The sequence below is a fragment of the Callorhinchus milii genome, unplaced genomic scaffold, assembly GCF_018977255.1.
Source record: "Callorhinchus milii isolate IMCB2004 unplaced genomic scaffold, IMCB_Cmil_1.0 Scaffold4, whole genome shotgun sequence".
NCBI classification, from domain to species: Eukaryota; Metazoa; Chordata; class Chondrichthyes; order Chimaeriformes; family Callorhinchidae; genus Callorhinchus; species Callorhinchus milii.
The window spans coordinates 16,032,218-16,046,654 of record NW_024704745.1 but is presented as its reverse complement, the minus strand read 5'-3'; the positions used below and the strand labels follow the sequence as shown (position 1 = coordinate 16,046,654).

General features: G+C 39.1%; 1 protein-coding gene across 1 annotated transcript; it reads left to right on the top strand.

The window, feature by feature from the left end:
- The first annotated feature begins 5,516 nt into the window (after nucleotides 1-5,516).
- slc10a2 (solute carrier family 10 member 2) lies at nucleotides 5,517-14,344 on the top strand. Its single transcript, XM_007891566.2, has 6 exons — nucleotides 5,517-6,029; nucleotides 8,897-9,015; nucleotides 9,117-9,205; nucleotides 10,120-10,295; nucleotides 11,567-11,724; nucleotides 12,751-14,344. The coding sequence occupies exons 1-6, from the start codon at nucleotides 5,626-5,628 to the stop codon at nucleotides 13,002-13,004; spliced, it is 1,200 nt and encodes a 399-aa protein (XP_007889757.1). The 5' UTR covers nucleotides 5,517-5,625; the 3' UTR covers nucleotides 13,005-14,344.
- Nucleotides 14,345-14,437: the final 93 nt, after the last annotated feature.

The window sequence follows — 14,437 nt, the reverse complement described above, 5'->3', positions numbered from 1 at the left end:
CCAATGTTGATGTGTGAGGTCAAACTCCAGACAGTCCAGTTGAAAGTGTGATCAGAAAAAATTTCTTCACACAAAGGGGTTGCAAGCATGTGGAAATCACTGCCCCATGAGGACTGTAGGTTCATCATCAATTGCAAGCTGCAAAAATGTAATTGAATGGATACATAGAAAGTAAGAGTATTAAGGGGTTTAATAATAATAATCCATGCATTCGATACAGCATCTTTCACATCAGGAGGATGTCCCAAAGAGTTTCACAGAACTTACGGTGTATTTGTAGGCAAACAGGAGAGCCAATTTGTAGACAGCAATGTCCCACAAACAACAACAACAAGATTACAGCCATGAAATGAGTAACTTATTTTATCTGGGGGATTGTTGGTCAGAACACCAGGAGAAATGCCTTTATCCTTTAGAATTCTGCCATGAGATCTTAATGTCCATGCTGAATAGACTAGACAGGATTTCAGTTTAACGTCTCATCGAAAGGACGACATCTCCAAAAATGCAGCAAACCCTCAGAATTGTATTGGAGTGTCAGACTAAACGGAGAGTTCTTGAACACACAACCTCGTGACTCAGAGGCATGAATGCAAGCAACTGAGCCATATGTCACTTGATACATAGAAAAGATAGGGAAATGGGATTACATGATCTGTCAAATGATGTAATTAAATAACCACAGCATAGGCTCAACATGCCAAATGACCTACCCCTGTTCCATTTGATCTCATCTGATCTCCTCAGTCCAGAATATTCTCCTCACCATCTCCCATCAAACTGTTCCTTGAAGTCCAGGGTTCTGGCCTCTCCCCTCCTTCCTGGTGACCACATCCAGTTGTTAGTTTCCTCCCAATGTAAAGAAGTGCCTCTTATTATTGTGTCTAAAACAGCCTTCACAATCCTGACTTGGGCCTTCAGATCTTACGGCCTTGGAGTATCTGAAATAATTATTCGGGATTCACTTTCTCAATACCATCATTTCTAGAAGGTCCCCTCTCAGACATCTGGAGTCCTGTAGCTCAGTAGTTAGAGTGCTCGCCTCCCAAGCGAGTGACCTGGTTTTGATTACATCTCCTTAAGTAACCAGACTGTGTGCATATAATGGCCTTAGTGTTCTGACAGAATATATGTATTGATGATCTCTTTGATTTGAAATTAAAGATTGCATAAAATATTTAGCATTGCACTGGAGTTAAACACCAGATTCATATCACATATGTTGAATTTTCTATTATTTATGGGGTCCTGTATCTCAGTGGTTAGAGCACTTGCCTCGTGAGAGGACCTGGGTTTGATTCCCAGGCAGGGCAAAATGTTAAGCAAATTTCCTTACTCCACATGCCTCTGTTCACCTAGCAGTAAGTAGGAATCCGGGTGTAGTCGATTGGCGGATCATTTTCTGGGGGTAATAAATCCTTAAACAAAAATGGTTACTCACTCCACAACTGTTTGTGGGATACTGCTGTGCGCAATTGGCTGCCGCGTTTTGCCCACAAATATACAGTAAATTCACTATACAGTATAGTCTGGGAGGCGCTTTGAGACATCTCGAAGACATCAAAAGGCACTATATCAAATGATAGCATTAGCATTATTATTGTTACATTCTATAGGAAAAGCGGTGTGTCCTACGTAACCTTTTTGCACTATTTCAATGCCTATAAAATGCTACCTTTTTGTTATGATCTTCCCCTTTGTATTTTGTCAATATAACATAAAAACAAATAGGCTAACATCCTATTACAAAAAGTCTCAAAAACATTCCTTTATAGCTTTTACATGACTATCTTCCTTGGGGGAAAGGTAAGCGGGGAACGGAATGTCGAAATCTTCGGTGGTCTTGGTAGCTCAGCTTCTGAGTTAGGCGGGTCTGCAGTACTCCAAGGCATTGCTGATGACAGCCCAGCCAGCATGGCTCATCGGCAGCACTGGGGGCAGGAAACCATCCCACTCAGCTCTTGTTAACCCTACAAGCTAAAATCATAATCCATCACGCCCCTACACTCCTTCAACCCTATCTCTCCATCCTCCCTCACCGCCATCGTTCACAAACGTAAACCCACCACCTCTCCCTCGATCCCATCCCTATCTCTCTCCTCATCTCCCAGCTCCACCTTCTGGCCCCTCTCCTGTCCGGTGTCATCAACCTCTCCTTGTCCACCGGTTCAGTTCCCAGCCCCCTAAAAACAGCCGTCATCACCCCTATCCTGAAAAAATCTTCCCTGGACCCATCCCTCCTCTCCAGCTACTGCCCCATCTCTAACCTCCCATTCCTCTCCAAGGTCCTGGAACGAGTCGTTGCGTCCAAGCTCCGCTCCTTTCTCTCTTGCCATTCCCTCTTTGAACCCCTCCAATCCGACTTCCGTGCTGCCAACAGCACGGAAACAGCCCTGGTCAAAGTCATTAATGACGTTCTGAACATCTGTGATCAGGGCTCCCTCTGCCTCCTTGTCCTCCTCGACCTCTCTGTTGCCTTCGACACTGTCGACCACTCCATCTTCATACACCACCTCTCTTCTTTACTTAATCTTTGCAGACCTACCCTTGTCTGGTTCGATTCCTATCTCTCTCACCGTCTCCACTTTGTTGCCTCTAACGGTTTCTCCTCCAGCCCCCGCACTGTCACATCTGGCGTCCCCCAGGGCTCTGTCCTTAGCCCTCTCCTCTTTAATATCTACATGCTCCCCTTTGGGGACACCATCCGCAGACATGGGGTCAACTTCCATATGTATGCGGATGACACCCAACTCTATCTTTCTGCCTCAACCCTCAACTCTAGGACCACTGCTGTCCTGACAGACTGCCTGTCGGACATCAAGTCCTGGATGAGGGCAAATTTCTTAAGTTGAATGTGAACAAGACTGAGGCCCTCCTGATTGGCTCGCACCAGCGCCTCTGCACCTCAGGCTCTGGCAGCATCAACCTCCATGGTTGCACACTTCAACTCACCAAGCCAGTCAGGAACCTAAGTGTCTTGTTCGAAATTCAACTGTCTTTTCTTCCCCACGTCCAAGCCATGACCCGTTCTGCCTTCCCTCACCTCCGTATCGTCGCCCAACTCCGCCACTACCTCACCCATCAGGCCGCTGAAACTCTTGTTCACACCTTCATCACCTCCAGGCTCGAGTATGCAAACGCCCTGTTTGTTGGCCTTCCCAACTCCTCCCTCCAGAACTCTGCAGCCCGTGTCCTCTCCCGCACCAAACTCCACGACCCCATCTCCCCCATTCTCGCCCAACTCCATTGGCTCCCTAACCTTCAGAGAATCCAGTTCAAGATCCTGGTCCTCACCTACAAAGCCCTCCATGGCCTTGCCCCAACCTACCTCTGCGACCTCCTAGCCCCCTACCAACCCACCCACTCCTTCCGCTCAGCTGGTTCTGGCCTGCTCCACGTCCCCCAACCCATACGCCCCACCATTGGCGGGTGAGCCTTTAGCCACTCTGCCCCCAACCTCTGGAATTCCATCCCCCAATCACTCCGCCTCGTCCCCTCCTTAGCCTCCTTCAAGTCCCACCTCAAAACCCTTCCCTTCTACCATGCCATCGCTCACCCCCCTTTCCCTCCCCTCCCTTCTTTCCCCCTGACCCCAGCTCGGATCTGAAATGCTGTACACTGTCCAGCACTTTGAGACGTCCTTCCGACGTGAAAGGCGCTATACAAATATATATTTATATCCTTGCATTTGATGTAGCGATTTTCACGTCGGGAGGACATCCCAAAGCACTTCACAGAACACACTGTAAAGTGAATTGACTGTATATTTGTGGGCGAACACGGCAGCCAATTGCGCATAGCAATGTCCCACAAACAGTCGTAGATTGAAAATGACCAATTTATTATTGTTTTTGGTTTTTGGAGGGATTATTATTAGGCTCTGTGTGGAGTAAGGAAACTTGCCCAAGGTTTCGCCCTGTCTGGAATTGAACTCAGGTCTCTCGCTTGCAAAGCGAGTGCTCCAATCACTGAGCTACAGGACTCAAAATGTAATCTTGTTGTTGTTGTTGGTCCTAGCTGGATTAGCTAGGATTAGCAGCTGGATTAGCATCAGAAAAATTTGACAGAAAGTATTTTTAATATCAAACTATTTGATTTTAGCTTGTTAGAATCCAGTTGTACCACAAAGCACACTCTGGAGTCCCCAAGGCTTGGCTTTTGCCAATCTGCGCCTGATGCTCTCTGGAATTAGGTAAGCAGGATGCATCCCTCCAGGGAGAGAGTTAGCATAAATATCTCAGGAGTTTCTATATATAGGTTGGATGCATGGAAATCTCAGCTTGGTTTCGATACTCTTAATACTCATGTTTGGATACTCATGCGCTAGATATAGATACCAGATAACCATGAAACCAAAGAAATGGAACCTGATCTTCCTGCAAATAAAATGAAATGTTTATAGTTGATATCTGATGCTGCGATGAGGCTCACCCATTGACTACGTGAATTTCAAGCATGCCTATGACTAAGGTCCAAAGAGCAAAGCAAACACATACGCATTGAAATACTGTTACTATATCAATCAAGGTCCCCCATATATTGTGGTTTCTGAAAAGTAACCATACTGAAGCATATTTCTTCATCTCAGGTAGCAGTGGTTTGTATAATCATTAATGTAATGTATGTCTTATCAGTCATATCACCCGGTGATCCAAATTCATTGAATTACGCCACCTTCCAAATCCATAACTAAGCTATAAAGAGAAGGTGCAGAGTCAAGTATGCTTTGCAAATATAAGTGGAGTCCTGTAGCTCAGTGGTTAGAGCACTCGCTTTGCAAGTGAGAGACCTGAGTTCAATTCCAGGCAGGGCGAAATCTTGGGCAAGTTTCCTTACTCCACACAGAGCCTAATAATAATCCCTTCAAAAACCAAAAACAATAATTAATTGGTCATTTTCAATCTACGACTGTTTGTGGGACATTGCTGTGCGCAATTGGCTGCCGCGTTCGCCCACAAATATACAGTCAATTCACTTTGCAGTATGTTCTGTGAAGCGCTTTGGGACGTCCTCCCGACGTGAAAAGCGCTATATCAAATGCAAGGATTATTATTATATATTATTATTATTATAAGAATTTTTAATCCTTTAAACACAACAAAACTATTTCTAAATCATTTATTTTAAAAAGAAATCTAATTATTTTGGAAATATTTATCACAGAGTATTTAACCCCACTTTAACTCTTCAAAGCAGTACTATATCTGCATTAAATCAGAACATATCACAAGATTATGTTTTCTCATTCATCCATGTTATGATATAAAATCCATATTAAGTCATGTAATATTCATGATTTGAAACATGGTTAAAATGATTCTTGGGGTTGTTTGACAGAAAACGAGTAGTTTTGAAGCTAATCAGTATTCAAAAGGGTTAAAGATATTATCTAGCTGCCTCATATAATGTTAATGTCAATGCCTGTACATTTTTATTAGGTAGGCGTTTATCATCCTTTTTATTGTTGTCCCACAGTCTTATTAAGGCAAGCACCTTTAGCCCTTTATGTTGAGGTTGTGAACAGCCCTTCACTTCTTCACATCATTCTGTTTCTCTCCTGAACGTTTGTTTCTTGCAGGAGATACTTACAATTTGAATGCAGAGAAGACTGAAAAACTTCTGACAATGGATGCCATGATGATGAAAAATCTGGCAATGCCTTATTTGTACTGTCCTGAACATTCCACCAACTGCAATGACACATCATGTCTGATACCTCTAGACAATTTCAACCAGCTTTTGAATATTATTTTAAGTACTGTGTTGACAATCATGTTGGCTTTAATTATGTTTTCCATGGGTTGCAATGTCGAAGTCAATAGACTATTGGCCCACCTCAAGAAACCGTGGGGTATATGTGTGGGCTTTCTTTGTCAGTTTGGTATAATGCCCCTCACAGCCTTTCTGCTGTCCTTGGCTTTTGACATTCATCCAGTTCAAGCAGTTGCAGTGCTAATAATGGGATGCTGCCCTGGAGGAACAGGATCAAACATTATGTCATATTGGATGGATGGGGACATGGATCTCAGGTACGGAAACAAGTGTTATCAAGAGTTACAGCATTGGATGTTTTTGTAACATTGAATTTGGAGTTTAAATTAAGCAGATTAATCAACATTCCCCATGTTGATGTGACATTATATCAAATAACTAAACTGTCTCCCAAATTAAGACTGAATTTAAGAATTTGCCAACATTTGCATGGTCTGAAATGCTAGGAAAATAGTCTTTGTCTAAAACCAGCTGGACTTTCTGACTAGTGGCATCCACACACATGCACAGCCACCGGGTATTTACTGAATAAGTAGCAGCAGTATATCCCTGGTTAATTTTTTTCCTTGTCTGACCAAGGTGTATTTGGCAGATCTATTGCCACCCTGACTGACAATAGTTATAGCAGCAAAGACTGGAGATCAACTATCCTTTCTTGGTTTGTGTGGTTCAGTGTTACAAGGATCAGTGAATTCACTAATTGGGTATTTCTGTATTAACTTACTGTTATCAACTGAAACAGTTTGTTATGGTACAAAAGCATAGTACAATATTTTGAACACCTATGCTTTAACATTTGTTGGAGCTTAATTGCTGTTGTTCCAAAAGGGTAAAGTCTATTGCATTCACTTAAGTTAGGAGTGTAGTGCACGGAGAGTGAACAAAAATAGCACTACACTTTAATTATGTGCACCTATGATGGACAGTTCCATTATCTGTGTACATTCATTAAAATTTACTTTCTGTCGGGTGGAGATTCCTAATGAAATTATTCCCAATGAAAAGGTAAAATCTAAAATACTATACTAATAATTTAGCATCCTGGGAATTTGATAATTAAGTGAAGAGGAGATAAGCTATGATTATTATATGAAATTATTACTTATCTGTCTTCATTACGTGAAATATTTGAGAATTTCTTTTTAATTTCTTTTTCTCTCCACTTTTGTTTTCTCCTATTTTCTCCTCCTGAAACCCTAGTATTAGCCTATAAGATCAATCATGTATTAAAATTTAAGATTGCCAGAATTGTAGAAAATTCTCAAATTCGGTCTTCATTTGGGAGCCATTTTCTTTACATTTCCTAAACCAAGCTGACATCACGATTAAGATTGAATTGAAGAATCTTCTACATATCTTGTAATCTTATATTTTAAGACAAAGTAATCACTCGGCCAAGGCAAGGTGGATGTTTGGGTGTCAGAAGACATTGAGTCAATCAAGGGCATCATTCCGAAGGCATTGGCATCTCTCCAGTACCTCACCCATTCTTTGCATGTGAGCCAAAATACCGAGTGCCAGCAAGATATTTTACCCTGCCCTAACCCTAATTAAAGCCAGTTGATCCTGCCTTCACCCAACACCCAGTCAGATGTGAAGGAAGAAATAAATTATATTTTTTAATGCCTTATCACATCAAAATGTTTTACGGCCATTACTGTCAACTGTTTCTTAGACAAATGTGAATGTCTTTTGGGCACAATCAGCTCCCACAAACAGCCATGAAGCAAATGATCAATTCATCTGAGGGATTCTTGGCCCGAACACCAGGAGAAAATCCCTTCTATTGTTAAAAGGTGTTATGGGATTTTTAAACACCTAACTGAACAGGCAAACAGATCCTTTAATGTCTCATCTAAAAACCAGCACCTCCAACAGTACATCCCCCCAGTCTTGCATTGAGGTATCAGTCTTGGTTATGAGCCCAACATGGAGCTTGAAGTTGCAAACTTCTGCCCCAGAGACAAGTGTGCCACCAACTGAACTAAACAGACTACAGTAAGATTCTGTTAATTGAACACTCAATTTGACAGCGAAAATTATTCAATAAACCAAACTATTCACAAAACCTACGAAACATAAGAGGAAATATAGTCCGAAATTTAATATTTGTGTTTCAGATTTATAGCTTGCATGTTTCATTTCTAAAAAGAAGTCACAGTTGCATTTAAATTTCCAGCATTAAACCATAAAACCAATAGTTATGATTCTGAACTGAATTTGAACATTACAGGATCATAACTTTACTCAACAACTAACATCCTAAAGACAGTAAAAGGTGTGAGTGCCTAGACTGCATAGAACTAGATTAGCAAGTGTTACATGTAAGGTTACAATCTGAAGCTCTTCAACCTTATTTAATAGACTGCAAACAAGGCATAGAGGTAAACGTTACAACCAGTTCAATGAAAGATTCAGTGGGCACCATGTAATGAATTCTTTGGTGTGGGTTAAGTGTTATTCTGCTCTATTCGATAAATTTAACAATTGTGTCCTAGGTCCTTAGAAATAAAAGTAATACAACTTTAAAAGTATAAATTAATTTTATATTTTAATGCAATGTTCTTTATTTATAATTTAAACTTGTATTGCAAGTTTTGCTTATAAAATACAGTCAAACCATTTTACAGTGTATTCTGTGAAGCTCTTTGAGACATCTCAACAATGTGATTAGGTGTCATATCAAGTCAAGGATAATGATTATTATTCAGTTATTTTAAGCAAACAGTGCAAGTTCACTGAACATCAATATTATTAAGCACTGATGTGGTTTTGATACAATTGAAGCATGAAATAGGTTATTATTAAATCAACATTATGATGGTAATGCTCCATGTATTGATACATTTATCAACATTTCAACATTCTCCATGTACATTATTAAAGTGCACTAAATATAAGAAATTTAAGGATTAGAACCTTAACTTCAACATCAATACAATTCATTGAATCAATATAGAAAAATTTAACAATTTATTCATATGATTCTTATCACAGTGAAATAATCTGAAAGTGTTTCCTATATTCATACCCATGTCAAATGTTTGAGATGTGAAAATATTTGTTTTGCGTGCTGAGTATTATTCGCTGTTTGTCTGAAACAAATCTGTATTTTCTTTTTCAGTATAAGTATGACAACATGTTCCACAATTCTGGGAATGGGAATGATGCCTCTTTGCCTCTTCATTTACACTAAAACATGGGTTGGTGCAAATTCCATCGAGATCCCTTATGACAGCATAGGTAATTTATCTGTAAAAAAAAATTACAATAAGTGAACAGTCCTCTATTTTTTGTGTATTTGTGTATGGAAGCTAAAGAAACCTGTAACTTGTGTTTTGCAGGTATAACCCTAGCAACTCTAGTTATTCCTGTTGCTTTCGGAGTTTATGTGAACTACAGATGGCCAAAACAGGCAAAGTTGATACTGAAGGTAACTTAAATACGCAGTTTTTAACGAGAAAAACATTTCTACAAGTTTTCCTTTGCAACATCATAATTTCATTGCTCTATTTTCCTGTCACGTTTTTTTTTCTTCACCTCTTTAGACTTTTGTCATGTAGCCACCTCCCAAATGGGAGTGCAGGCTGGCAGGACTCAGGCCTCTCACAAAGCTATTCTGTAACCTGGTAAAAAGACGTACAGGAGTGTAGCACAGACTTATTCATGGGTACAGGCTGTCGGGTCTATTTCACGGCAATTTCTAAATAGACCTTGATATTTGATTAACTTCCTTCCCATTGAGGAAGTTCTATTTGGCTCTTCTATAATGGCAAAACAAAGATGGGGAAGAAAACCTGAATCTGAACCACCCGCTTGGCACAATGCATTGGTGCAATGTATTATCAGGTTGCGTCATATTATTGCATTCCCTCCCAGATTGGTAAAACCCTCTGGGACGCTACCCTGCGTGAGGAGCACTACATAAATGCAAATTGTCATTGTTTATTGCAAATTTTGTAAATTATTAAATGACTCCAATAAGAGTCACTGATTTGAGGAGAGGGGGTGGGGCAAAAAGAAAAGGAAATTGGCAAACAAAATTACACATGACCAAGTAGTAATGAGCTACTGGGAAGTTTCTGTCATAAAAATCCAAATAGATTTAAATCCTCAACAAATGAATGCAAAACTGTGGATCACAATGTTTGTGAATAGCAAATTTCAATGACAAAAATCTGACTAAATTCAAGTTTTTTTAATTTGAATTTAGCCAGAAGGACCTCCATAGCCCTTAGTGTTCCTATACATTCATATATTCCTATGCCTTTGATACAGGTATGATTCACTTTGTAGTGCATTAATCTGTTCCACTGCTTTACATTTCTGGCAATATTTTTCTTACAGATTGGGTCTATCGCAGGAATATTTCTCATCATTGGTATAGCTGTGGCTGGAGCCTTGCTCTATAGAGGATCCTGGGCGACAGACCCTTCCCTCTGGATTATAGGAACAATCTATCCAGCCATTGGTTACGCAATGGGATTTATTCTAGCTCGTATTGCTGGCCAGCCTTGGTTTAGGTACAGCCTTTTTAATGCCTTTGTACTCAAATACAGTGAAAATATATTATTAATTGTAATGCTTTCAATTTTCCAGACAAAAACATAATGCACTTACTTGCTAGTGAAATACCACTGAGGATATCTCATCTACTAAAAAGATAACAACAAAAAACTCTAACCCTTAAGTTGTTGCTATAAAAATTCTCTGATACAATCTTAAATTGTAAACCTTGCTATGTTCTTGCAATTCCTAAAAGTACACTAACTGGTTGTATTTTGAACTGTGGGCATATGATCCTCTCTGATATTTTAGTAAATATGCAACATCTTTGATTATTTTAGGGTCTCAACGACTTGATTAGGTACTATAGCAAATGCAAGGATTATTATTATTGTAACGGTAATATCGCAACTACTGAAAAAACACTAAGCTGTGAATTGTTTTGAATGATTTACCGAGTGTTGCTACACATTATCATATCTATTTCAAATCTAAAGTAATTGCTAGCAAAGGTATAAAGAATGTTATCGAAAATGCTCCCTTGTCATTGAAATAATTCCACTTAAAAGGGGTGAGAACATTTGATGTTACAAAAACAAAAACACTTACTTGCTAGTGAAATACCACTGAGGATATCTCATCTACTAAAAAGATAACAACATCAAACTCTAACCCTTACGTTGTTGCTATAAAAATGCTCTGATACAATCTTAAATTGTAAACCTTGCTATGTTCTTGCAATTCCTAAAACTGGTTGTATTTTGAACTGTAACATTTGACTTTCAATAATATATTGCTACATGTTTGTGATCCCGAACTGGTGTGAGTCATTTGATCAAATGTTTTATTAGACCTTGGAAACAATGTTATTTACCATGATACAATGAAATTGTTCTGTAACTTAGTGGTTAGAGCACTCGCCTCACATGCTAGAAGACTTGGGCTTGATTCCCAGGCGGGGCAAAACGTTGGGCAAGTTTCCTTACCCCAAACACCGAGCAGTAAGTAGGAACCTGGTTGTTAGTCAATTAGCGGATAGGTTTTCCAGGGATAATAATCCCTTCAAAATAAGTAAATAATTCACGGTGGTTTGTGGGACACTGCTGTGCGCAATTGACTGCCACGTTTCGCCCACAAAATACGGTATACAGTTAATTCACCATACAGTATATTCTGCGAAGCGCTTTGAGACGTCTCAAAGACATGATAAGGCATTGTATGAAATGCAAGATTATTATTATAAATCAAGTTCAACAGTAATATAAACACTATTCTCGTATTCTCACAGATGCCGTACTGTAGCTTTGGAGACCGGTGCACAGAACACTCAGCTCTGCACGACCATTGTCCAGCTCTCTTTCTCACCTGAGCAGCTTGTTCTCATGTTCACCTTTCCACTTATTTACAGTGTCTTTCAAATAGCGTTTGCTGCAATACTGATTGGAAGTAAGTTTACTTTTTTTTCTTCAAATGCATCTTTAGATATATGAAAATCCTAAAAAGATGGGATGACTTAGTTGTTCAAATCGTTTAGATTGTGGAGTCCTGCGGCATAATGGTTAGCACGCTCACCTCGCAAGCAAGAGGACCCAGGTTCAATTCCCGGGAGGGGGTGAAATCTTAGGCAAGTTTCCTTACACTTCAATTATAAGATTATGGTTCCTGGACAAAAAATGGTTAAAGTTTTGCGTGCTGGGATAGGTTTAGGACCCTGTGATATTTGGCTGGGAATGGTGTGCCCTCTTGATGTTCATCATCTGGATCCAGGAGGTATTAAAGAACCATTTCCTGGCAGCAAAACAGTTATAATTTAGGATTTTTCAGCTCTATCATCCTTCATGAAGTGATGTTCCACATTGTCCAAGCAATATCTTTTGCATGAAGTATACGTTCCCCCTCAAAATAGTCATACACTTTACAGTGAATCCTGTGAAGCACTTTGAGACGTCCTCACGAAGTGAAAGGTGCTATCCCGAGGTTAAAGGTGCTATATCAGATGAAAGGATTATTATCATTAATGCATGAATGATAACTTTAATTTATAATTAGGAAAGACTCAAAGGATCTATCAGTAATTTATTAATAATNAAAAAACTGGATTGATACTGTCCTTTTAGTGTATGCGGCAACCACATTGAATTATTATTATTGAATAGATTTAAAGTGTGTAACAAAAAGCAAGAAGTGCACTGAGTCACCCTGTGGCGACAGATACAGAATGCATGTAGTAAATGGAGCACATTAACTGCTGCATGATTATTACAGAGCTAGATTTGGAAAATTCTGCCAGTGCAAAGCACATCTCTTATCCAAATTGCTAAGAGTAGATAAAATTTGTTTCAACTGTACCAGGTAGAGCAGCACGCCAAACTAGGTACTGCATCTTCTTGCAGAGAAGCTGATGCTATAGAGCTATATTAGCTGTAGTGTATTTTTCAGCATAATGAAAGTCTAATTTTTTGACTCATTCAGCGTATCAGGTTTACAAGAGACTCTGGAAGAAAACCGAAAAAGATTCTACAGCCCAAGAAAACAATGAAGAAAAACCCGTCTCACCCTATATTTCAACAAATGGAGGTTTCGATGCAGATGAAAAGGTAAAGAGTGATGTCACAAAAAATGAGCTCAGTATAGACCAAAAACTACCAGTTAAAATTACTAACACGGGGCTCTATCTAGATGGAAAATTGCCATTTGATGCCTTGGATGCAAATACCAACCTATAAAGATTCCACTTAAGCTTAAATGTGCGCAAGTTTGTTAAATATCTAATAATGCTTGGATTGTAAAAGCATTATTTGTAATATTCTTGTTGCTTAGGTCACTTGAATTTGCACTGTGTTAAGAGATTATTTCTAAAGACTTTGAACAAAACCCTTTATCTTTACATGATGTATATACTGTGTCCTTTATATAATACCATCCTTTCTATTGTTACACATGCAATTTGTTTTGAGTATTTTAAAGATAATTAGTAATGCTTTCAGAAATGTAATGATTGAAATCCTTGTTCCCCTGTGTATCATTTTTATTTGATGTGACAATCTCTGTCTTAAATTACATTGCTTCAGTTACTGCTTTGGCAATACGAGGCAGGGTATATATACACAGCATCAGTGGTTTTGTACGTGTGTGAGAGACACAATACAAACTTAGTGTTCTGATTTCCAGGGTTCAAGTTGATATGGGGTTAAAAACCAGGGTATTAGAAAGACAAAGCTACTCACTCTTCTGTACCACTACTGCTGGACAACTGGTGACAATTCTTCCGCTTACTTCAAAGCTAAAATAGTTTTGCATAGTACCAAGGTGAACTTTCAGGCTTTGGAGTATGCCATCACTGTATAGCAAGAGGCATTATCTATTCTATTTTTACGACTCATCCTCGTATGATATTATTGCAAATATTGTATGTGCAATGCTGTAACTGATAAAATCAACTTAAAATCAAAAGTGGTAATTATGCATAAGTTTACTTTCCAATACTTTCCACTTGTTGGTGCTGCCAAAAAAAATGAAGTAAATAGCAGTATAATTAGTCAATATCGATTAATTAATTTAGATTTGTGAAGAAGATGACAATGATAATTCTGGGATGTATTACTTATGCATTAGAGAAAAGCTCAGATCTTAAGTCATCGTTGGAAAAAATGAGAGGAAATATGATCCATGAACTGAAAATGTTAAGAGCCAAATAATATAAGCAAGTTAATTAAAACCGTGACAATAAAAGTGTAACCAATACAAAATTACCAAACCAGAAGCTTTGAAATGTTTCATCCATTTCAATATATGAAATAAACACTCATAAAATGCAAATGTTTTATTCTTGTCATTTTTTGATCATTTCTCTCTTCATTCTATTCTCAATTATAACCTGTCAGATGGCAAACTAGGGGTTGGCGAGGATATAACAAATTATATACTAATTTGTATAGCGCATTTCACGCAGGGAGGATGTCTCAAGGCACTGTACTGTAAAGTTTAGTGACTGTGTTTTGTTTGTCAACCAACATGGCAGCCAATTTGTACGCAGACTGCCATGAAGCAGTCTGCTTCCCAGACTGCCATGAAGCAAATGGCCATTTTAATGGGGGATTGGTGGCCAGGACACCAGGAGAAACTCCCTTGTCTTTTTAAATAGTGCCATAGGATCTTC